The 25495-nt window shown below is 39.2% G+C and overlaps 1 protein-coding gene across 1 annotated transcript in view; it reads right to left on the bottom strand.

Annotated features, from left to right (window-relative positions):
- LOC113889539 (calcium-binding mitochondrial carrier protein SCaMC-1) overlaps window positions 1–25495 on the bottom strand; it is a 57788-nt gene that overhangs the window by 3007 nt on the left and 29286 nt on the right. Inside the window, exons 6-9 of the mRNA XM_027536345.1 lie at window positions 24400–24552; window positions 18292–18399; window positions 16665–16832; window positions 529–679 (exon numbers count right to left, since the gene is read on the bottom strand). Coding sequence (XP_027392146.1) covers window positions 529–679; window positions 16665–16832; window positions 18292–18399; window positions 24400–24552 — 580 coding nt within the window. The remainder of the gene's footprint in view (window positions 1–528; window positions 680–16664; window positions 16833–18291; window positions 18400–24399; window positions 24553–25495) is intronic.

Here is a 25495-nt window from a genome sequence, read left to right as displayed (position 1 = left end):
TCCTCAACCTCTCTTCCAAGTACCAGCCACACCTCCCCCAGCCAAGCAGTCAATCATTAATTAACCAACACTTCCAAGGCAGATGATTTGTAAATAGTGGACTGCGTGGCACATTCTCATTTTACTTTTTGGAACTTTCTGGAGTTTGGGAGTTTTTTCCCTGAGTATTTTCAATCCACGGTAGGTTGAATCCTCAGATGCAGAGCCCATGAATGGGGACAGCCAACTGTACTCTTAAAACATGCATTCCCAACATAAGCAAGAAAATCTTACTCATTTGTGCAGAAGCCACAGATACACATTCAGTATATGCATAGTGTATCTGTGCTATTAAGATTTCATGAAGAAGAACTGATTTAGAAAAGAATTTCTAAAAAGCTTCCTTAGGGAGGCAATAACATAAAAAAGTGGTTAAGAAATATTATCTTAAAACCACACTCTGCTGTCTCAGTGGAACTTGAGAGTTCCAGAAGCATGTTATTGATGCCATGCTTTTAAAGCAGTGTCCTGCTTTCATTGAAAACTCACCTTGAGCCTGCATGCGTGTTCTCACCAAAGCCAAGGGGTAGCTGGCCAGCTGACCACAGGTACTAGATAAGGCACCACAACCCAGCAACACCATGACTCCAGGGTTCACAGAGTCTTTGGCAAAATTATCTAGCCAATGAGACTTTAGGAGCTGCCAGAGAAACAGAAAAGAAAAATGATAAACAGCTACTTATAACTGCTTGTACTCAACAGGGACATTCCCACGGCAGCTCTCATCCTGATAGGATCAACAGGCTACACTTCTGCAACGCTGGGCAACCCGTTCCCAGGAGCAGCAGCCACTGCAGAGGCAACAGCTCTGTAGAGAAGCAGGGAAGCCACCAGGGATTCAAAACACCAACAACTTGCACTGGGTTCTCCCTTCCTTCTGAGTAAATGTGAGGATCAATCGCACACCAATGTAGGATCTAAACAACATTTTCTACTGTATCAATGAAAATAACATAATACTATGAAGTGCATCTGATTTTTTTACTTTACACATATGTTATTTCATTCAGTTCTTCTACAAAAGCTCTACAAAAGGTGGAGCTATTCTTCTGATTTTAGAAATGAGACTCAATGGAGTTTTTTTTAAACAAGGGTGTAGATTCAAGTGTACTGATCCCCAGGCCACACTTTTTCCCTATTATCCTGAGTCCCTGTATTTCCATGAGCAGGCCATAATTGAGAGAAACTATATAAAATATATATGCTAATTTACTTTTTAAATAAAAATATCTTAAGTATTAAAATATATGCTAATATATGGGAGAAATCATACACTACTTTAAGTATTTTAATAGAAAATTTAATGCATACTTGGACCTCACAATTATATAACACAAATAGCTTTATATATTTGGAAGCAAAAATAACGTTTAAGTGTTTATTTAATATTCACTTAGTACTGCAATATATGACAATAAATAGAGTTATGAAGGCTAAAGATAATCATGTCTGAACTGCAGAAATAAAAGAAGTGATTGACTAGAAACTAATCAATTGTTTACACTGTGAAGACTAGAACAGGAGGAAAAAAGAGAAGAAAACATACTCTTGAAACAATTAAAGTTCTATAAAACATATATGATCTTGCAAGTCTTCTCTGTTTATTCCATAATCCATTTTCTTCTCATGCTTAGGGCCATTATCATTCCCTATCTCTCAGGTCACACTATATTTTTAAAATTTTTTACTTATTTATTTTTATTTCTTCCTGTCTGTCTCTCCTTCATTAGCTCTGTACCCTCAAAATTTTATCACCTTATGAAGATTCTCTGGCAACATCAGGATCATAACAGGGTCCTGATTCAATAGGACTAGTATCTTTATAAGAAAAAAAACACCAGAGAATTCACTCACTCACTTTCTCTCCCTCTGGGAACATAGCAGGAAGACAGCAGTCTGCAAGCCAGTAAGACAGCCTCCCCACAAACCAAATAAGCCAGAACCTTGATCTTGGATTTCTAGCCTCCAGAACTGTGAAAAAGTAATTTCTGTTGTTTAACCCACCGAGTCTCTGGGTTTTTTTGTTTGTTTGTTTTGTTTCTTGGTTTTTGGGTTTGTTTGTTTTTTTTTTTTGCCATCCCGTACAGCTTTCAAGATCTTAGTTCCCCAATCAGGGATTGAACCTGGGGCCCTAGGCAGTAAGAACGCAGAGTCCCAACCACTGGACCACCTCAGAATTCTTGGTATCTAGTATTTTGTTATGGCAGTCCAAACAAACTAGCACACTACCCAAAGCAATCTACATATTCAATGCAGTCACTATTCAAATTTCAATCATACTGTTTGAAGAAATAAAAAATAAAAATTCTAAAACTCAAATGGAATCTCAAGGGACCGCAGCTAGCCAAAATAACCTTGAAAAAGAACAAAGTTGGAGGCCTCACACTTCCTGATTTCAATATATACTACAAAGCAACAGTAATCAAAATAGTGCCATGCTGGCATAAAGACAGATACATAGATCAATTGAACAAAATAGAGAGCCCAGAAATAACTTCTCCACATTGGGCAAAAGACAGTCTCTTCTCAAATGGGAAAACTGGATATCTATAAGAAGAAAAATAAAGTTGGACCCTTATCTTACAACATACACAAAAAACTAACTCAAAATAAATTAAAGGTCTAAACATAAGAGCTAACAGTATACAATTCCTAGGAGAAAACTCAGGGTAATAAAATCTTTAGGCCATTGGATTTGGCAACAATTTCTTGGATATGATACTAAAAGCACAGGCAGCAAAAGCAAAAATAGACAAATGGATTTCATCAACTTAAAAACTTCTGCACATCAAAGGAAACGAGAGAGAAAAGCAAGGCAACCTATGGAATGGGAGAATATATTTGCAAACCATATATCTGATAAGTAGTTAATATCCAAAATATATAAAGAACTTCTACAACTAAACAACAATTTTAAAAACCTAATTAAAAACTGGGCAAAAGACTTGAATAGACATTTCTCCAAAAAAATAAATAGATGGACAACAAACATATTAAAAGATCCTCAACATCACTCATCATCAGAGAAATGCAGGTCAAAAGCACAATGAGATATTGTTTCACAACTGTTGGGATAGATATTATCAAAAAAACAGAAACTAACAAATATTAGTGAGTATGTAGAAAAGTACACTGTTAGTGGGAATGGAAAAGGGTGCAGTGGCCACAGGACTGGAAAAGGTCAGTTTTCATTCCAATACCAAAGAAAGGCAATGCCAAAGAATGTTCAAACTACTGCACAATTGCACTCATCTCACATGCTAGCAAAATAATGCTCAAAATTCTCCAAGCTAGGCTTCAACAGTACACAAACCAAGAACGTCCCAAGTACAAGCTAGATTTAGAAAAGGCAGAGGAACCAGAGATCAAATTGCCAACATCCATTGGATCATCAAAAAAGCAAGATAATTCCAGAAAAACATCTATTTCTGCTTCATTGACTATGGTAATGCCTTTAACTGTGTGAATCACAACACACTGTGGAAAATTCTTCAAGAGATGGGAATATCAGACTACCTTAACTGCCTCCTGAGAAATCTATATGCAGGTCAAGAAGCAACAGTTAGAACTGGACATGGAACAACAGACTGGTTCCAAATTGGGAAAGGAGTACACCAAGCCTGTATATTGTCAACCTGCTCATTTAACTTATATGCAGAGTGCATCGTGTGAACTGCTGGGTTGGATGAAGCACAAGCTGTAATCAAGACTGCTGGGAGAAACAGCAATAACCTCAGATATGCAGATGACACCACCCTTATGGCTGAAAGCGAAGAGGAACTAAAGAGCCTCTTGATGAGGGTGAAAGAGGAGAGTGAAAAAACTGGCTTAAAACTCCACATTCTAAAAACTAAGATCATGGTATCCGGTCCCATCATTTCATGGCAAATAGATGGGGAAACAATGGAAACAGTGGCAGACTTCATTTTCTTGGGCTCCAAAATCACTGAAGATGGTGACTGCAGCCATGAAATTAAAAAATGCTTGCTCCTTGGAAGGAAAGCTTTGACCAACCTAGACAGCATATTGAAAAGGAGAGACATTATTTTGCTGACAAAGGTCCATCTAGTCAAAGCTATGGTTTTTCCAGTAGTCATGTATGGATGTGAGAGTTGGACCACTAAGAAAGCTGAGCATGTAAGAATTGGTGTTTTTGAACTGTGTTATTTTGAACTCTTAAGAGTCCCTTGGAGTGCAAGGAGATCCAACCAGTCAATTTTAAGAAATCAGTCCCAAATATTCATTGGAAGGACTGATGCTGAAGCTGAAACTCCAATACTTTGGCCACCTGATGTGAGGAACTGACTCACTGGAAAAGACCCTTATTCTGGGAAAGATTGAAGGCAGGAGAAGGGGATAACAAAGGATGAGACTGTTGGATGGCATCACCGACTCCATGGAAATGAGTTTGAGCAAGCTCCAGGAGTTGCTGATGGACAGGGAAGCCTGGTGTGCTGCAGTTCACGGGGTCCCAGAGAGTCAGACACGACTGAGTGACTGAACTGACAAAAAGCTTAACATGGAATTACTATATGACCCAGCAATTCTACTGGTAGGTATACACCCAAATGAACTGAAATCAGGGACTTGAAGAGATATTTGTATCCCTTTTTCTCAAAAGGGGAAATTATCCTTGAAATTAATTCAACCCCTCAACAATGGATGGCATTCCAAGTTCCTCAACCTTGTCAGCAGTTTTTGCCCTTAAGACAAGCTCGGAAGGTAACAGAAACTTGAAACTCAAAGAAGTCCCTGAGTGACTTGGCAAAATCCATGACCCACATTGGGCAGATTTATCTGAGTCCCCCAATTCAAATTCAAATAGACCATGGTAAGCCTGTTCCTAACATCAAACAATGTCCTTTAAGTCCTGAGGCCTTAGCAAGAATTCAACCAATCATACAGGAATATAAGACACAAGACCTCATAGTTCCCTGCACTAGTCTCTGTACTATACCCATTCTCCCTATTAAGAAATCCCACAAAGAAGAATGGAGATTTGCCCAAGATTTGGGAGCTACTCGTAACACTGTCATTAATTGCTATCCAGTTGCCCTTGACCTTCATGCTCTTTTAATGGCAATTCCTACAGAGAGTAGTTTTTCACCATAATTGATCTCTGTAGCACCTTTTTCAGCATCTCTGTGGATTGTGAAAGTCAAATGTTATGTGCTTTCATGTGGGAAGGACAATACACCTGGACATGTCAGAAGTCTAGACTGAAAGCCCTACTTTTTACAGATACTAAAAGCAGATTTAGCATCTGTCATTTTCCCATAAGTGCCCACCCTTTGCGATATGTTGATGACCTTCTTTTCTTCTCTTCCAAGGAAGCAAGTGAGCAAGCCAGCATCATCTCCTCAAGCTGTTAGCAACTGAATGTCACGAAGGTCTCCAAAGAGAAATTACAACTTGTTCAAACACAGGTCAAATACCTAAGATACCTGATCTCAGATAAAGGACTCCTTTTAGAACCTATTAGGATTCAAAGTGTCTTAAATTTCCCACAGCCACAGACCAAAAGACAACTTTAAAACATCTGGAGGGGGCGGTCCTAAGATAGCGGAGGAATAGGATAGGGAGACCACTTTCTCTTCCACAAATTCATCGAAAGATCATTTGAACACTGAGCAAATTCCACAAAAAAACTTCTGAATGCTGGCGGAGGACACCAGGCATCCAGAAAGGCAGCCCATTCTCTTCAAAAGGAGGTAGGACAAAATATAAAAGATAAAGTGAAAGTGATGTTGCTCAGTCGTGTCCAACTCTTTGAGACCCCATGGACACCAGGCTCCTCCGTCCATGGGATTTTCTAGGCAAGAGTACTGGAGTGGGTTGCCATTTCCTTCTCCAGGGAATCTTCCTGACCCAGGGATGGAACCCAGGTCTCCTGCATTATAGACAGACGACTTACCATCTGAGCCACCAGGGAAGTCCATAAAAGATAAAAAGAGAGACAAAAGAGTTAGGGACAGAGACCTGACCCGGGGTGGGAGTTATAAAGGAAGAGAAGTTTCCAAACACCAGGAAACCCTCTCACTGGCAGGTCTGTGGGGAATTTTGGAATCTCAGAGGGCAACATAAATGGGAAGAAAAAAAAAAAAGCCACAGATTATGTGCCTAACCACAACTCCCAGCAGAGAAGTAGCTCAGACGCTTGCATCCACCAGCAGCAAGTGGGGGCTGAACAGGAAGGCACGGGCTGCATTGCTTAGGGTAAGGACCAGGCCTGAATGCCCTGAGGATAATCTGAGGGAGCTAATGTGAGATAGCAACCCAAACTGTGAGATAGCAAGAAAGAGAGAGAAAAGAGAGAGAGAGAGAACTTTCCCATGAAAAGCTCTAACCTAAGGCACTGCCGGGCCGGCTCACAGAACAAAGGACTGAGCTAATACCAGAAGAGAGCTAGCCAGATGCGGACCAGCCTATCCTGCGCTGGAGGCAGAGAGGCAGGCGGGGACACCCAGAGCCAGAAGGCGAGGGGCAATCTCGGCCCCAGGGACAGCATCCTCTACCAAACTGCGAGTAGGCTCCCAGTTGCTAACCAAGTCTTCCTGGGATCCTGGATGGTTGACATCTGCCAGGAGGGCCGCAGCCAGAGATCAGCTCCCCAGAGGAGACACACAGCACACCTGAGATGATGCTTCCACTGCACACCCAGGAAACCAAGCAGCTGGGACCGGGGAGGTGATAAGATGCACCCCCGACCTAGGGAGAGTGTGCTCGCCAAGCACCTGGTTGCCTGAGTTGGTTGCACCTGGGAAGGGCACAAAACTCAGGCCCAACCAAGTCTGTGCCTTTGTGGAGTACCCAAGAACCTGAATTTGAGCAGCTTAGACCTGGGAAGTGCACACAACCCAGGGCCCGCTTTAGACAGTTCCCCTGCAGAGCAACCTGGAGCCTGAGCAGTGTTGACTGGGAAAGCACACACACCAAGAGCAGGGGCCAACCCAGTGTGGCCGAGACACGGAGAGCACTCCCCACACATGCCACTGATATTTGTTTGCAGTATTCCTCCCCACCGACAGCACAACTGAACAAGTGAGCCTAAATAAGTGACCACCTTCACCACCTTGTGTCAGGGTGGAAATTAGACACTGTAGAGACTTGCAAACAGAGGAAGCCAAAATAAGCAAAGAAGAGGGAAGTGACAGGTGCAACAGATTAAAACCCTGTAGTTAGCACCAAATACATTGGAAAGGGCCTATAGACCTGGAGAAGAAGTATAACCTGGAAAAAGGAACCATCTGAAACTGAACTGACCCCACACTGCCCTCAACAGTTTCAGAGAAATTCCTAGATATATTTTATTATTATCATCTAAAACTTTTTTAATTTTTAAGATCATTATTACTCCTTTAATTTTCACTTTTATAACCTACTATTACCTTGCAAAAATAAAAAAACCCTATTTTTAAAACAAATTTCATATTTTTAAAATAATTTTTGTGATTTTGCTTTGCTTTTTAATATTAAATTTTGAGAGTCTAACCTCTACTCTAGATTTTTAATCGTTGCTTTTTGGTATTGGTTATCAATTTTGTACCTTTAAGAATCCAATCTTCAGTACCCATTTTTACTTAGGAGTGTGATTACTGGCTTGATTGCCCTCTCCCCCTTTTGACTCTCTGTTTTCTCCCCTAGGTCTTCTCTATCTCCTCCCTCCCCCTTCTCTTCTCTACCCAACTCTCTGAATCTCTTTGGGTACTCTGGGCTGTGGAGAACACTTAGAAAACTGATTATGGGCTAGATCTGTCTCTCTCCTTTTGATTCCCCCTCTTCTCCTCCTGGTCACCTCTATCTCCTTTCTCCCTCTTCTCTTCTCTGTGTAACTCTGTGAACCTTTCTGAATGTTCCAGACTGTGGAGAGCATATAGGGAATTGATTACTGGCTAGATTGCTCTCTCCTCTTTTGATTCCCCCTCTTTTCCTTCAGGTCACCTCTATCTCCCTCCTTCCTCTTCTCTTCTCCATGTAACTCTGTGAACCTCTCTGGGTGTCCCCCACTGTGGAGAATCTTTTCTCAATTAACCTAGATGTTTTATCATCAGCGTATTATGGATAGAGAAGTCTTGAGGCTACTTTAAGAACAATATTGAAAACCAGAGGTTGGAGGCTTAAATCCAAAGCTTTAGAACACCAGAAAACTCCTGACTCCAGGGAACATTAATTGACAAGAGCTCATCCAAAAGCTTCCATACCTACACTGAAACCAAGCTCCACCCAAGAACCAACAAGTTTCAGAGCAAGACATACCAAGCTAATTCTGCAATAACGCAGGAACATAACCCTAAGCATTAAAATACAGGGGGCCAAAAGTCACACCAAACCCATAGACACCTCAAAACTCACTACTGGACACTTCATTGCATTCCAGAGAAAAGAGATCCAGCTCCACCCACCAGAACACCGACACAAGCTTCCCTAACCAGGAAACCTTGACAAGCCACTCGTCCAACCCCACCCACAAGGAGGAACCTCCACAATAAAGAGGAACCACAAACTTCCAGCATTCAGAAAGGCCACCCCAAACACAGTGATCTAAACAAGATGAAAAGGCAGAGAAATATTCAGCAGGTAAAGGAACAGATAAATGCCCACCAAATCAAACAAAAAAGGAGGAGATAGGGAGTCTAAATGTAAAAGAATTCAGAATAATGATAGCAAAAATGATCCAAAATCTTGAAAACAAAATGGATTTACAGATAAATAGTCTGGAGACAAGGACTGAGAAGACGCAAGAAATATTTAACAAGGACCTAGAAGAAATAAAAAAAGAGTCAATCAATAATGAATAATGCAATAAATGAGATCAAAAACACTCTGGAGAGAACCAACAGTAGAATAATGGAGGTAGAAGATAGGATAAGTGAGGTGGAAGATAGAATGGTGGAAATAAATGAAGCAGAGAGGAAAAAAGAATTAAAAGAAATGAGGACAACCTCAGAGACCTCTGGGACAATGTTAAACGCCCCAACATTTGAATCATAGGAGTCCCAGAAGAAGACAAAAAGAAAGGCCATGAGAAAATACTTGAGGAGATAATAGTTAAAAACTTCCCTATAATGGGGAAGGAAATAGCCACCCAAGTCCAAGAAATCCAGACAGTCCCAAACAGGATAAACCCAAGGTGAAACACCCCAAGACACATATTAATCAAATTAACAAAGATCAAACACAAAGAACAAATATTAAAAGCAGCAAGGGAAAAACAATAAATAACACACAAGGGGATTCCCATAAGGACAACAGCTGATCTTTCAATAGAAACTCTTCAGGCCAGAAGGAATTGGCAGGACAAAATACTTAAGGTGATGAAAGAGAAAAACCCACAGCCCAGATTACTGTACCCAGCAAAGATCTCATTCAAATATGAAGGAGAAATCAAAAGCTTTACAGACAAGTAAAAGCTGAGAGAATTCAGCACAACTAAAACAGCTCTTCAACAAATGCTAAAGGATCTTCTCTAGACAGGAAACACAGAAAAGGTGTATAAAATCAAACCCAAAACAATAAAGTAAATGGCCACAGGATCATACTTATCAATGCCCCAACCAAAAGAAAAAGACTGGCTGAATAGATACAAAAACAAGACTCCTATACATGCTGTTGACAAGAGACCCACCTCAAAAAAAGGGACACATACAGACTGAAAGTGAAGGGCTGGAAAAACATATTTCATGAAAATGGAGACCAAAAGAAAGCAGGATTAGCAATACTCATATAAGATAAAATAGACTTTGAAATAAAGGCTGTGACAGGAGACAAAGAAGGATCAATCCAAGAAGAAGATATAACAATTATAAATATATACGCACCCAATGTAAGAGCACTGCAATATGTAAGGCAAATGCTAACAAGAATGAAAGGGGAAATTAACAATAACACAATAATAGTGGGAGACTTTAATACCACACTCACACCTATGGATAGATCAACTAAACAGAAAATTAACAAGGAAACACAAACTTTAAATGATACAAGGACCAGTTAGACCTAATTGATATCTATAGGACATTTCACCCCAAAACAATGAATTTCACCTTTTTCTCAAGTGCACACAGAACCTTCTCCAGGGTAGATCACATCCTGGGCCATAAATCTAGCCTTGGTAAATGCAAAAAAACTGAAATCATTCCAAGCATCTTTTCTGATCACAATACTGTAAGATTAGATGTCAACTACAAGAAAAAAACTATTAAAAATACAAACATATGGAGGCTAAACAACACGCTTCTGAATAACCAACAAATCACAGAAGAAATCAAAATATGTATAGAAACGAATGAAAATGCAAACACAACAACCCAAAACCTATAGGATTCAGTAAAAGCAGTGCTAAGGGGAAGGTTCATAGCAATACAAGCTTACCTCAAGAAACAATAGAAAAATCAAATAAATAGCCTAATTCTACACTAAAGCAACTATAAAAGGAAGAAATGAAGAACCCCAGGGTTAGCAGAAGGAAAGAAATCTTAAAAATTAGGGCAGAAATAAATGAAAAACAAACAAAGGAGACCATAGCAAAAATCAACCAAGTTAAAAGCTGGTTCTTTGAGAAGATAAATAAAAGAGACAAACCATTAGCCAGACTCATCAAGAAACAAGGGAGAAGAATCAAATCAACAAACTTAGAAATGAAAATGCAGAAATCACAACAGACAATACAGAAATACAAAGGATCATAAGAGACTACTATCAGCAACTATATGTCAATAAAATGGACAACTTGGAAGAAATGGACAAATTCTTAGAAAAGTATAACTTTCCAAAACTGAACCACGAAGAAGAAGAAAATCTTAACAGACTCATCACAAGCACGGAAATTGAAACTGTAATCAGAACTCTTCCAGCAAACAAAAGCCCAGGTCCAGACAGCTTCATAGCTGAATTCTACCAAAAATTTAGAGAAGAGCTAACACCTATCCTACACAAACACTTCCAGAAAATTGCAGAGGAAGGTAAACTTCCAAACTCATTCTATGAGGCCACCATCACCCTAATACCAAAACCTAACAAAGATGCCACAAAAAAAGAAAACCACAGGCCAATATCACTGGTGAACACAGACGCAAAAATCCTTAACAAAATTCTAGCAAACAGAATCCAACAACATATTAAAAAGATCATACATCATGACCAAGTGGGCTTTATCCCAGGGATGCAAGGATTCTCCAATATCAGCAAATCAATCAACATAATACACCACATTAACAAACTGAAAGATAAAAACCATATGATTATCTCAATAGATGCAGAGAAAGCATTTGACAAAATTCAACATCCATTTATGATAAAAAAAAAAAACCCTCCAGAAAGCAGGCATAGAAGGAACATACCTCAACATAATAAAAGCCATATATGATAAACCCACAGGAAACATTATCCTCAATGGTAAAAAATTGAAAGCATTTCCCCTAAAATCAGGAACAAGACAAGGATGCCCACTCTCACCACTACTATTCAACATAGTTTTGGAAGTTTTACCCACAGCAGTCAGAGAAGAAAAAGAAACAAAAGGAATCCAGATTGGAAAAGAAGCAAAACTCTCACTGTTTGCAGATGACATGATCCTCTACATAGAAAACCCTATCAATGAATATAGTAAAGTTGCAAAATATAAAATTAAAACACAGAAATCCCTTGTATTCCTATACACTAACAATGAGAAAAGAGAAAGAGAAATTAAGGAAACAGTTCCATTCACCATTGCAACAAAAAGAATAAAACACTCAGGAATAAATCTACCTAAAAAAACAAAAGATCTATATATAGAAAACTATAAAACACTGATGAAAGAAACCAAAGATGACACAAATAGATGGAGAAATATACCATGTTCATGGATTGGAAGAATCAATATAGTGAAAATGAGTATACTACCCAAAGCAATCTATAGATTCAATGCAATCCCTATCAAGCTACCAATGGTATTTTTCACAGAACTAGAACAAATAATTTCACAATTTGTATGGAAATACAAAAAACCTCGAATAGCCAAAGCAATCTTGAGAAAGAAGAATGGAACTGGAGGAATCAACCTGCCTGACTTCAGGCTCTACTACAAAGCCACAGTCATCAAGACAGTATGGTACTGGCACAAAGACAGAAATATAGATCAATGGAACAAAATAGAAAGCCAAGAGATAAATCCACATACCTGTGAACACCTTACCTTTGACAAAGGAGGCAAGAATATACAATGGAGAAAAGACAATCTCTTTAACAAGTGGTGCTAGAAAAACTGGTCAACCACTTGTAAAAGAATGAAACTAGAACACTTTCTAACACCATACACAAAAATAAACTCAAAATGGATTAAAGATCTAAATGTAAGACCAGAAACTATAACACTCTTAGAGGAAAACATAGGCAAAACACTCTCTGATATAAATCAAAGCAGGATCCTCTATGACCCACCTCCAAGAGTAATGGAAATAAAAGCAAAAATAAACAAATGGGACCTAATTAAACTTAAAAGTTTTTTCACAACGAAGGAAACTATAAGCAAGGTGAAAAGACAGCCTTCAGAATGGGAGAAAATAATAGCAAACAAAGCAACTGACAAAGAATTAATCTAAAAAATATACAAGCAACTCCTGCATCTCAATTCCAGAAAAATAAAGGACCAATCAAAAAATGGGCCAAGGAACTTGGCCAATGAGTCAACTCTTTGCACGAGGTGGCCAAAGTACTGGAGTTTCAGCTTTAGCATCATTCCTTCCAAAGAAATCCCAGGGCTGATCTCCTTCAGAATGCACTGGTTGGATCTCCTTACAGTCCAAGGGATTCGTAAGAGTCTTCTCCAATACCACAGTTCAAAAGCATCAATTCTTTGGCGCTTAGCCTTCTTCACAGTCCAACTCTCACATGCATACATGACCACAGGAAAAACCATAGCCTTGACTAGATGGACCTTTGTTGGCAAAGTAATGTCTCTGCTTTTTAATATGCTATTTAAGTTGGTCATAACTTACTACTCAGACATTAAAAAGGATGCATTTGAATCAGTTCTGATGAGGTGGGTGAAACTGGAAACTATTATACAGAGTGAAGTCAGAAAGAAAAACACCAATACAGTATACTAACACATATATATGGAATTTAGAAAGATGGTAACAATGACCCTATATGTGAGACAGCAAAAGAGACACAGATGTAAAGAACAATCTTTTGGACTCTGTGGGAGAAGGTGAGGGTGGGATGATTTGAAAGAATAGCATTGAAACATGTATATTATCATATGTGAAACATACTGCCAGTCCAGGTTTGATGCATGAAACAGGGTGCTCAGGGCTGGTGCACTGGGATGACCCTGAGGGATGGGATGGGGAGGGAGATAGGAGGGGGGTTCAGGATGGGGAACACATGTACACCCATGGCTGATTCATGTCAATGTATGGCAAAATGCACCACAATATTGTAAAGTAACTAGCCTCCAATAAAAATAATTAATTAAAAAAAAAGTCCACCAGCCTAAAATAAATAAATAAAACATCTTGAGCTAACCAAACACTTTTAGTTGCCCAGCCTCTTTATTCATTGCTCAAAGCTCAAAGACAAGACCCTCTAGAGTAGGAAGAAAACATCTTTATGGCTCCAGAACCTGAGAAGTGGACTTTGTTGTCTCCTGCTTTAGGCCATTCTAATTATCAGCTTCCCCCTTTCTACCTCATGTACAAGAGCAGAGAAATGCATTCGGATTGCTCATTCAAAGGCACAGAGGTCAACACCAATCTCTTGGCTATGACACTCAACAATCGGACCTGTGGCCAGAGGTCTGCCTCCATGCATAACAGCTATTTCAGAAGCAGCAGCCTTTACAACATAACTGAGGAAATGGTTACTGTCTCTCCACTTATCATCTATGTTCCCCCATGCAACAGGAGGCTTGCTCAATTCTCATCACTCTCAATACCTTTCTGCAAGCTGTCTTACCCCATATGAAATATCATTACTAACTTGTGACATAACCCTGCTACAACAAGCTCAACCTTGCAACTCTTCTCCCTTTACATAGTGGCAAAACTACTCATTACTGTCTGATCCTAACTGGTCAGTTATTAACCCTTAGCATGGCACCCCACTCCAGTACTCTTGCCTGGAAAATCCCATGGATGGAGGAGCCTGATAGGCTGCAGTCCATGGGGTCGCTAGGAGTCAGACAGGACTATGCGACTTCACTTTCACTTTTCACTTTCATGCATTGGAGAAGGAAATGGCAACCCACTCCAGTATTCTTGCCTGGAGAATCCCAGGGACGGAGGAGCCTGGTGGGCTGCCGTCTCTGGGGTCGCACAGAGTCGGACACAACTGAAGCGACTTAGCAGCAGCAGCAGCAGCAGCAGTGACTTACAACTTCCTTATGAGTCACCAAATCTGCCCAAGAGTCATCTCCTGAATATCTCCCTGTTGCTCAAATGTGGTCTAACTCTTTGACACTGACTCTTTGAAGTAAGCATTGGAGATTAAAAATTCTCCCCAACAAGGAACATGATTTTATGGCACAGGTCCATCCCAGTGATATGGGACAAAGCAAACCTCTAAGTTGTTTGGAAATGCTTTTAGAGAATGATCTTGATCAAAAGGGTGATATGTGAAATAAAATGGAGTCATTTATGTCAAGGGGTTTTAAAATGAAGCCAAAAGGCCATTCAAGAGTTAGACCTTATGTACGTCTCACCAGGTGGAACCATGAACTTAAGAACTGGGCCACACCACAGACAGTCCAAGGACTCTGCAAGAACACTGACAACTTGTCACAGTAACGAATTCTTATCTCCCTCCAGTGATAGCCTTAGCCATCAATCATGTTTCGCCAACTAAATTCTGCCTTCAGCTCCCTCTAAAATTCTTTGTAATGCAAACCTCCCTTCTTTGCCATTAAAAACCCCTTTTACTCCCTAGCAGACAATGTTGATATTGCTACCCAAATCTGGATGCACTGAATTGCAATTCTTTGATCCCAAATAAATGATTTGTGTTTGATTATTTCCTGCTAGGTTTCTTCAGGCTGGCAAGTACAAAGAATAAACCTGTGCTACTCACACATCAGTCTCTTGGCTTTATCAATATGAAATTTTTACAAACCAAAGAAAATATGCCATTTTTGCTTATTATCTCTCTCTTCAAAATCCCTAGTATCATCTTCCAAGCTGAACAACTACATCTGTAATAATTTTTTTAAAGTATAACTAATTTACAATGTTGCATTAGCTTCAGGTATACAGCAAAGTGATTCAGTTATACAGTCTTTTTTTTTTTTCAGATTATTTTCCATTATAGGTTATTATAAGACATCAAATATAGTTTCCTGTGTTATACAGTAGCTCAGTGGTAAATAATCCCCCTGCCAATGCAGGAGACATGGGTTTGATCCCTGGATTGGGAAGATCCCCTGGAGAAGGAAGTGGCAACCCATTCCAGTATTCTTGCCTGGGAAATCCCATGGGTAGAGGAGCCTGGCAGGCTAAAGTCCACTGGGTGGCAAACAGTCAGACACTACTTGGCAACTAAACAAAACAAGGTCCATCCATCTTGCTGCAAATGACATTATTTCATTTTTTTATGGCTGAGTTTCCACTGTGTATAAATACATATTCTTTATCCATTCCTCTGTTACTGGACCTTAGGTAGCTTCCATGTCTTGGCTAAATAGTGCTGATATGAACACTGAGGTGCATGTATCTTTTCAAATTAAAGTTTTCTCTGGATACACACCCAGGAATGGAACTGCAGAAGCATATGGTAGCTCTATTTTTATTTTTTAAGGAACTTTCATACTGTTTTTCCATAATGGTTGTACCAACTAACATTCCTACCAACAGTGTACAAGGATTCCCTTTTTTCCACACTGTGTCCAGCATTTATTACTTTTAGACTTTTTAATGATGGCCAACTGACTGCTGTGAGGTTATACTTCACTGTAGCTTTGATCTGCACTTCCCTAATAATTCGTGATATTGAGCATATTTTCATGTGCCTGTTGACCACCTATATGTCTTCTTGGGAGATATGTTTGTGGAGGCCTTTTGCTGATTTTTTAAACTGGGTTGTTTCTTGATATTAAGCTGTTTGTGAATTTTGGAAATTAACCCCTCACTGGTAGCACTGTTTGCAAATATTCTATCCTAGTCTACATGTAGTCTTTTCATGTTGTTTATGGCTTCCTTTGTTGAGCAAAAGCTTTTTAAGTTTAATTAGGTTCCATTTATTTATTTTTGTTTTTATTTCCCTTACTCTAGGAGATAGGTCCAAAAAGATACTTCTGTGATTTATGTTGAAGACTTGTTCTGCCTATGTTTTCCTCTAGGAGTTTTATGGTATCCAGCCTTAGCACTTTAATCTATTTTTATTTTATTTTTGTATATGGTATTAGAGAATTAAACAACTATATCTGAATGTGAGTCTATTATCTTCATTAATAGAAATAATTAACAGGGAAATCTAATACAAAAGATCACAGGCATATGGGGTCTCAGAAAGATCAAAGAATACACCCTTGAATTTACTTTCATTTACAAACTGTTTCCTGGCAGACATGTACTTCTCCATATAAAGTCAAATTCTAACAATGAGAACTACTTAACTATATTGTTGGATTCAAAAGATTGCTACAAACTCACCTCATATACAGCAAGATCTATACCTGCATAAGGTATGATGCCTAATAAATTGGGAACATAACCTTTGTAAAAAGCTCCCATGCCTTCATATTTCAATATCTTCTTGGCACAATCAAACATTCCAGAGTATTGTCCAGTTTTGCCTACAGCCAGCCTGGTTTTCAGAACCTGGTTATGAAAGAATATAACAAATACTATTATTCACACTAATGCTATCATCATAGAATTTGAAAGAAGTAATTTTACAGAGAACAAATACCTAGCATATATTGTCACTCAAATGACTGTCCAATTTGTTGATGTGTAAGAAACTCTTACACAGTATCTCTCTTGAGGGTCTAAGACCAGAGACAAGAAGACGCTTTAGTTTAAAAAGAATCTGAATTAGGGAGTGGCAGAGGAAACAGAGATAATCTATTGATATCTTAACAAAACTGTGACAAATTAGATATGGAGGAAGGGGGAAGGATGACTCAAGAGTTTCTAGCATGGAACTCAGGATGTGGCCAGCAGGATAGAGGGAAGGTGATGCTATTAACTGAGGTGGAGGATGTAAGAGGAAGCTTAGATATTAATTAGGATATCTTTTGAGGGATGTGTGGAGTAATATGAACAATAATATTAAGATGCTTGAAAGGAAAGCTATATTAACATACATACCATAAAGATGAAAATTAACGGTATTTCTTAGGTCTTTTCAGTTATTAAAAAACCCTTTGTCATATCAATAGATATCCACATCTGTAATATTATTTTTACCCTAAAGGAGGAGTTGGTGAACTTTTTCTATAAAGTGAATATTTTAGTTTCTGCAGGACTAAAATACCAGGTCTCTGAGGCAAATTCTTTGGTTTTGTAAAGGTTTTGTAAAGGTGGTTTTAAACCACCTTTGAAAGGTAAAAATGCAAAAACCAAAAAAAAGGCTGTACAAAATAGTTCACAGATCCATGGTTTGCTAATCTATGCTCTATTGGAAGGATGTCCAGTTAGGATTACCATCACCTAATCTAATTCTAAGGTTCCATTATAAAATTTATGGTACAGAAACTCTTTAGAGAGAATTGGGTGTTCTAATTCTTATTAACACTATTGCAACCAGCCTTCAAGATAAACCCCAACTCTCCCAGCCTCCTGGTATTTATACCATATGTATCCCCTTCCACAGTCTACCAGGGGCAGTCTGTGCAACCTACAAAGTAGAGCAGATATGACCAAAGAGTGCAATTTCCATCTTGGGTGTTCTCTTTGATAACTGATTTGGAAAAAAATACAGCTACCATGTTATAAGGATACACAGCATCCTATGGAGAGGCCCATGCAATAAGGAACTGATATCTTCAACCAATAGCTATGGAGCCCTGGCAATACACACATGAATAAACTTAAGAGGAAGTCCATCCCCCATTGATACCTGCAGGGACTGCAGCCCTGGCTGACACCCTGACTGCAGGTTGTGAGAAATCCTGAACCAGAGGCCAGACTCCTGACCCCACAGAAACTGTGACCCCACAGAAACAGTTTAAATGATAAATATGTTTTAAACTGTTAATTTTGGGATAACCTATTATGCAGCAATAGATAAAAATACAAACACCATTAATACAAAAGACTTCACAACAGTACTTACCTCCATAGGATAAATAAAAGTCTGTGCAGTTGCTCCAGCCATGGAACCAGATACAAATCTCTCAAAGGTTCCTATTTTCTGTCCTTCCTCAGTAAGCAACTTCTTGTACTGTGTAAATGAAGTTTTAAATGTGCATTAATATTTGCTATACAATGAACTGCGTTCTTCCCCTCTTTCTCCCTCCCACCCCCCACCCCAGATTCATATTTTGAAACTGCATTAACCTCCAATGCATGGTATCTGGAGATGGCGCCTTTGGGAGAAATTATGGTCTGATCATGAGATTGGGCCCTCATGACAGGGTTAATGTTCTTACAAGAGACATCAGAGAGCTCTTTACCTTTCTCCCACATACATGTTCAATCTCATCCTCCCTCCCTCCCCTTCACTTTTCTCTGCCTCTTCCTTTCTGTCTATCTCCCCCCTCACCCAACACGCATACACCAAAGAAAGGCCATGTGCACAGACAGTGAAAGGGTGGCCATCTGCAAGCCAAAATGACAGCCCTCACCAGAAACCGAAGCACCTTGATGACAGATTCCCCAGCTCTAGAACCATGAGAAATAAACTTCCATTCTTTAAACCACCCAGCATATGGTGCTCTGTTATGGCAGCCCAAGCTAAGACAAAATACCAAAATACAAATCAGCTCCTAGAAACCAATTAATTGACAATGCGATGTTTCTCAAAATGCACACACTGCATTAACAGTATCTAACAGAAAAGCAAGGCTTGAATGCCAATAGACTCATTTACTGGAGAGTGATTTTCAAGTTAGAATTCCACAAAACACAGATGGTCCACAGAGGTGACCCTGTAGCTCCTTTGCTGAAACAGAATCACAGCATTCTTCTCCAGATGCATAGGTTAACAAAGTGCTCACAGCTTTTAGATACTGTCCCCATGGTTTTCACCAGTACAAATAAATTAGTAACAAACACATAATAAAACAACTTAGAAAAAACAGTTTTTGTAGATAATACGTATGATTACACTAACAAAACAACCCCAGACCCCATCAGTATTGGCCCACCAGTACTAAAGCAAGTGACAAGGCTCATCCGGCCATGGGTGGAAGTCTGGCACAAGTGCAGCCAAAATATTGATGGGGCAGGATGTTAATATCATGGGCTCCAAAGGCAGGCAGACCTGAACAGGAACCCTGAACATACAACTATATGGCTCTGAGTAAGTTCACAAACATACCCAAACTGCAGGTGCCTCATCTGTGATAACAATACCTATACCAAATGGGGTTGTTGAAAGAATTATTAGGTAACACATATAATACAGCACAGTGCTGGGCAAATGTTCAATAAACATTGTTGTTGTTATTACTATTATTATCATTATCATCTTTATACAGCTTGGAGAGAAAACCTCTGCCCAAATTAGACTGTGGTTAGAAGCCAAGCAAATCAGATTCTTTCTCCTAGAATTGTGACATGGGTCTACACATGTAATTAGGCACTGATACCAGAGGGAGAAATGGACAACGTGACAAAGAAGCAGACACACGGAGAAGGGACAGGTCAGCGAGGTTCCACTTCTGCACTCCCTAAGGCTCCTCCCCTTAATGCCCCAGGCATCCCCACAGTGACCCCTACCGCCACCCCGACCTGGCTTTCCTGAGCCAGCCAGAGTTCAATTCCTTAAAATCAGAAGAACTTAGTGCAAAATTACAGGAATACTTTGTCCTAGTAAAGTTGTGCTTCTCTGCTCATGATAAAAATTGAATACAATTTCAAAAAGTTCCCCAAATGGCAGATATCTGCCTCCCCCAAAAGTCAATGTTTCTATGGGCTCTATTTCTTGAACTACATCATAATGTTAATAACCAAAACTCCTCTTCTGCATAGGCCCTATTAATTTTCCTGTATGTTAGATCATCACAATCATTAAATACAATTTATCGACAACCATCCTGCATATGAATAGGAACCTTGAAGATGTATCTTTTACATACTGTACCCCAACCCAAAGCATCCATCAAAAGGACTCAGTAAATACTTAGTGACTGGTAGAGAATAAATATTTTAAGAGTACAGGTTTGGGGCTTTTGCACCCCAAAACATGCCATGCACAAAGGGAAGAGTTGAGGACAGAGATACAGGGTTAGGCAAGGTGACAAGGGCTTAATCCTATGTCACCAAGCTTAGTTTCTACCCCAGGGATGTGCTGTCAGGTGACAGAGGCTTTAAGAGGCTTGCTCAAGGCCACAGAATTTGACTTTTTCAAAGGAGGTTTAGATGGGCTCTCAAAGCCATTCAAAACCTTTTCAGGATTTCAATTTCTTTACTTTCTTTCTTCCAATTTGTTTTTCTTTCCATCCACCCTATCCATGTCAACGCTCTCTCCATTTGTCAGAATATCAATATTTCAACCTTCTCCATTCCATTCTCCTCTAGCTTCCAGTACCACTTCCTCCCTCATTCTAAAAAAAAGAAAAAAAAAATGTCCTTTCTTGGGAACTCAAGGAAGAACAAAGAGGCCATCAGGCAAGGATATCTTGGTATTTTTGTCCACTTCCTGCAAAATCACCCACATTCACTTCTTCCTAAGCTGACATGAGAAGAGTTCTCCATGCAGTCAATGGCAAATCCTGCCACAATCTGGATAACATTTCTTCCCCCGCCCTTCCACTCCTACCCGACACACATACTTTCCCTGAATACCTGCAACACTTATCTAGCTGTCTCACTTATATTTTTTAACTTCCTTCTTTGTACTGACATGCTTCCTTCAGCCACAGGCATGCCATGAAAACAAAATATCAAAATCCAACATCCTTCCATTCTCACTCTCTCCTTTGTCTTTTCTCCTCCCTTTCATTGAAGGTAAATTCCTAACAAAGGTGTCTGCTGTCCAGTTTTCTTCGCCTCCCATTCCCTTTAGCTCATCTCAATTGGTTTCTCACCTCACTACTTCTCTGAAACATTTATACTAAGTTTTCCTATCCCTGAGGTGATAAATCCTAAAAGATAAAACTTTTTATCATATTTCCTACCCTTCATGAAAGTCTCTTCTTCCTCTGACTCCTAGGCCATCACTTTCTATGAATTCCTTTCTGTCCCCCTGGCTGCTCCTTCTCAGTCTCCTTTGCAGGTTTCTCCTTCTATTTCTCCCTGGGCCTATCCCCAGAACTCTTCACATTCTGTAAGTCCTCTTGAGTGATGCATTCCAAAGCCTTCACCTCAATAACAACCTATCAGAGATCAAAGGTCCTATTGTCTACTCCTTCTACATGTTATAGAAAGAGCTCAAGCCCAGCCTGTGCAAAATGCAACCTGTCATTTGATCTCAAGATTGATTCTTCTTTTTGTCTTTTCTGTGTATTTGGTTGCTCAAGTTAGAAATCAGAAATCATTCTTGATTCTTCTTTTTCACCTCCACATCCACTCAGTGAGTTCTGTTGTTTCTATTTCCCCAAATATTTTTCAGTTCACATCAGTTTTTCACCAATCTCTGCAGCCACTGCCTTATACTGATACTCATCATTTCCTACCTGAATCCCTGAATTATTTCCTTAAATAGTCTTCCTGCCTCCAATAGAGCCTCACTCTCTTCCAACACTTCTACTTTCCAGGTTGATCTTAAATGCAAATACACTCATTCCACTTCCCTACATAGGACACTTCAATAATGTCCTCCCCACGGATAAAATCCAGACTCCCATCACATCTGGCTCCTGCCTATCTGTCCAGCCTGTTTTCATCATCATCTTCCTGGACATACACTCCATGACATTTGAGCCCAGTGAAACTTCAGCTTCCTCAGTGAATGATGCTCTCCCGCGCCTACATTTCTGTCTACGGGCTGCCACTTCTGTTCAAAATACCCATCTTTCCTTTCATCTTAATGAACTTAAGACTGAGGGCAACCTTGGGCTCCAAACCCAGCTCTGGCAGTTCTTTGTTTTCATTCATTCAACAGGGATTTTCCAGAACTGGGAACATACACTGAAAACAAATACTGCCTAAGGAAGCTCACAGTCCTGAATTCAATACTGAATTCTGATGAAAGTGCTAACAGAGGAAAACAAAGGGAAGGTTTCCTGGAGGAAATAACTCTCCAGAAAAGTGCTGAATCATGTTTACCACCGTAAGACCCAGAGAAAGAGGAATGGGATGTGTGTGTATGTGTCTGTGTGTGTGTGTCTGTGTGACTAGAGTGGGGGTGGTGGAGGGATGACTGTGAAGTACCCCTGGGATATCTAGGCGGAGATGCACAGATATGCAGCGCACAGGTGGATGTGTAGGTACCAAGAGGAATAGAAAAATGCTAGAAGGGAAGGCAGTTAGAATACAGATGGCAGCTGATATACTGCCTCCCTGATCCTGCCTCCCTGATCCTGATAAAACCGCACTGTTACACCAGTGAGAACCAAAATGGACCACCACTTTATCCTCTGTTGATGTGTTTAAGACATGTACATACCAGGCTGACACTATCCTTTTCTCCATTTTTCTAAACTGTTAGTTTTTCTATGAAACAAAACCTATTTGAATCCAGAAGGGAGCTAGCTAGGTACTCTAGGAAATTTGAGAATATGTATGGCATAATAGTTATCCCAAAGTAGTTTACAATTCACTGGGGAAAAAAATGGGTTGTCTATTATCCAAAGGAAAACTGAATATTCCATAATAAGTATTCTAAGGAAGTCAGGCAGCTGAGGCATCAGTTTTGGTTGGGATGCTTAGGAAATGCTTCTAATAGGAAGCTGGACTTAACAGAGCCCTGAGGGATAAACAGACCTACACCAGGGAGAGAAAATAAACAGGCGAAACAGGCCCCAGAGACCACCACAAGGACACTGCACCACCTTGTACAGAGAGCTGTCTCCTGATCTCTAAGAAAAGTCACCATGCAGAAATTAGAATACTGTGAAGAGCACCCAGAAAGGAGTCTGGCTGGATGGAAGCAGAGGATGCCTGTTGGTGGTGTCCAAGGTGAAAATTAGCCACGTAGCATAAAGTGTAACACACATATCTGTTTACACTAATACAAACTTCCACAAATACTGACTTCCTGCCTATGGAATAATGGTTTTATTAATATACTTCAATATTTGTTTTAGGCTCTGGCTTTCCTATCATAAAATCCAGTATGTGGTCAGAATAATCTACAGGTATCTAAAATGTAAGCCCTAACTCATGATTTCATAGAGGGAAAATATCCTTCCCAATCACAGGCTATAATTTAAGTCATAGAGGCTAGATTTTTTTATTTTTTTCTTTGCTTCTCTATTTTTTAAGCCAAGAAAAGACTCCTCTAGACTTTGTAACCTTCTCAAGAGTATTCTGTTGCTCAAGAACTAAACACTAAAAAAAAACCAAATACTTTCAAAAATAATCAAAAATCTATTTGAAATAATACAACATATAAGGTGGAGTTAAATTTCAAGGTTCTTATTATCTATGGTTAACAATGACAAAAGAAATCATGGAAAGAATAATTTTGTGCAAGCTTAACTAGACAACTCTGCTACTGACCATATAGAGAAGCCAATTCTAAAATCCACTAGTGTATTTCCTTTTAACATCAAATTAACCAAAAGGTTAATTCAGAAGTAAATCACATTCATTCATTTACTCATTCACTCACTCATTCAACACTTATTGAAGACTTATCACATGCCAGGCTCTGTCCATGTGCTAGAGTGCATGGAGAAGCAGCCAAGCCCCCAACTGATGGAGCTTTCATTCTAAATTCAATTCAGTTTTATAGCAATGTCAGATTACACAAAGGATCTGAACTTAAAAGTTTTCCTTCCAGATTCTGGATGGGGACACGTTCATAAAAACTTATGTTCATGTGCAACTTCTATTCTGAATTCAAAATGAGTAAGCTAAAATCTTGCATTTCCTTTAAGAGCTACTTAGAAAACACAAAAACCTTTCTGATATAAGTAATATGAAATTCAGAATCCCAGAATTTAGTGTGGAATCTCTAAATTAATCTAATCTCCTGTAACAGAAATTCTTCATAGAGTATATGTGGAAAATTATCAGGTATTAAAATAATAATCTAAAATGCATGGTATTTTAATTGTTATTGAATCAGTTTGACTCCTCCTTGTTAACAAATTCCATAGATGATAACTATTACCTGTTCATACGCCCAGAACTTAACAGCTGTCTCAGGAGCAATTTTAATGACATTTGTACCATTTCCTCTCCAAAGCGAGCGGATACCTCCTTCTTTCACCATCTGTTGAAAGCCGCCATATATGTTCATTTTCGCTGATTTTGATCCATGGACCTAAAAATAAAGCAAAATGATATAAAATACTGTTGAGATGCTATCATTACTATTTCTAAAGCAGCAATACAACCACTCTCCTTCCTTCAATACTATTTATTACTACAAAAAGATGTATTTGAAAATATAGAAGGTTGAGAAAATATATAATGGGAAGAACTATTACCACCATTGTAGAAGCCTGACTCTAAGAAAAATTGATATTCTCATTTTGGGAAAGCAGAGAAGACATGATCGAAATTAAAATCATGAACAACACTCATAAGATAAAATGAACCAACTTAATACTTATTAGGCTATGAAACACCCTTTGGCATATGAGCAAGTTCAATGTAAGAAAAATTAGAAAAATATAGTGAAGGCAATATATTATTCCTCCTCCCTGAGAAATAAGACAGACATGAAATATAAATAGGACTGAAAACAATTTGGATATTATGTTTATCAGAACCATAGAGACTAGGATATACATAGCCTGACACCAGAAACAAAACCTGTACATTCCATGGCTTATCTTGAGGTATCATGTGTGAACTCTTGACCCCGAGAGTATCAATAAATTACCTGACTCGTACTACCAATGTCATAGTTGTTTAAATAAACTAGACCCTATGCTTGCCTCTATCTAAAACTGATTACATATAATAAACCCCAAATAAAGAAGTCAGCTATCCTTTTTTGTTTTTATTTTGCATTGGGATATAGCCAATTAGCAATGTTGTGATAGTCTCAGGTGAACAGCAGAAGGAATCAGCCATACATTCACATGTATCCATTCTCCTCCAAATTCCCCTCCCATCCAGGCTTCTACATAACATCGAGCAGTTCCATGTGCTACCAGGAGCAGTAGGTCCTCATTGGCTTTCCATTTTAAATATAGCAGTGCGCCACACATCCATCCCAAGCTCCCTAACTATCCCTTCCCTCTGGCAACCATAAGTTT

This window comes from Bos indicus x Bos taurus, chromosome 3 (assembly GCF_003369695.1).
Source record: "Bos indicus x Bos taurus breed Angus x Brahman F1 hybrid chromosome 3, Bos_hybrid_MaternalHap_v2.0, whole genome shotgun sequence".
NCBI classification, from domain to species: domain Eukaryota; kingdom Metazoa; phylum Chordata; class Mammalia; order Artiodactyla; family Bovidae; genus Bos; species Bos indicus x Bos taurus.
Note: the sequence above shows the minus strand (reverse complement) of the source record. Positions and strands in the feature narration are given on the sequence as shown.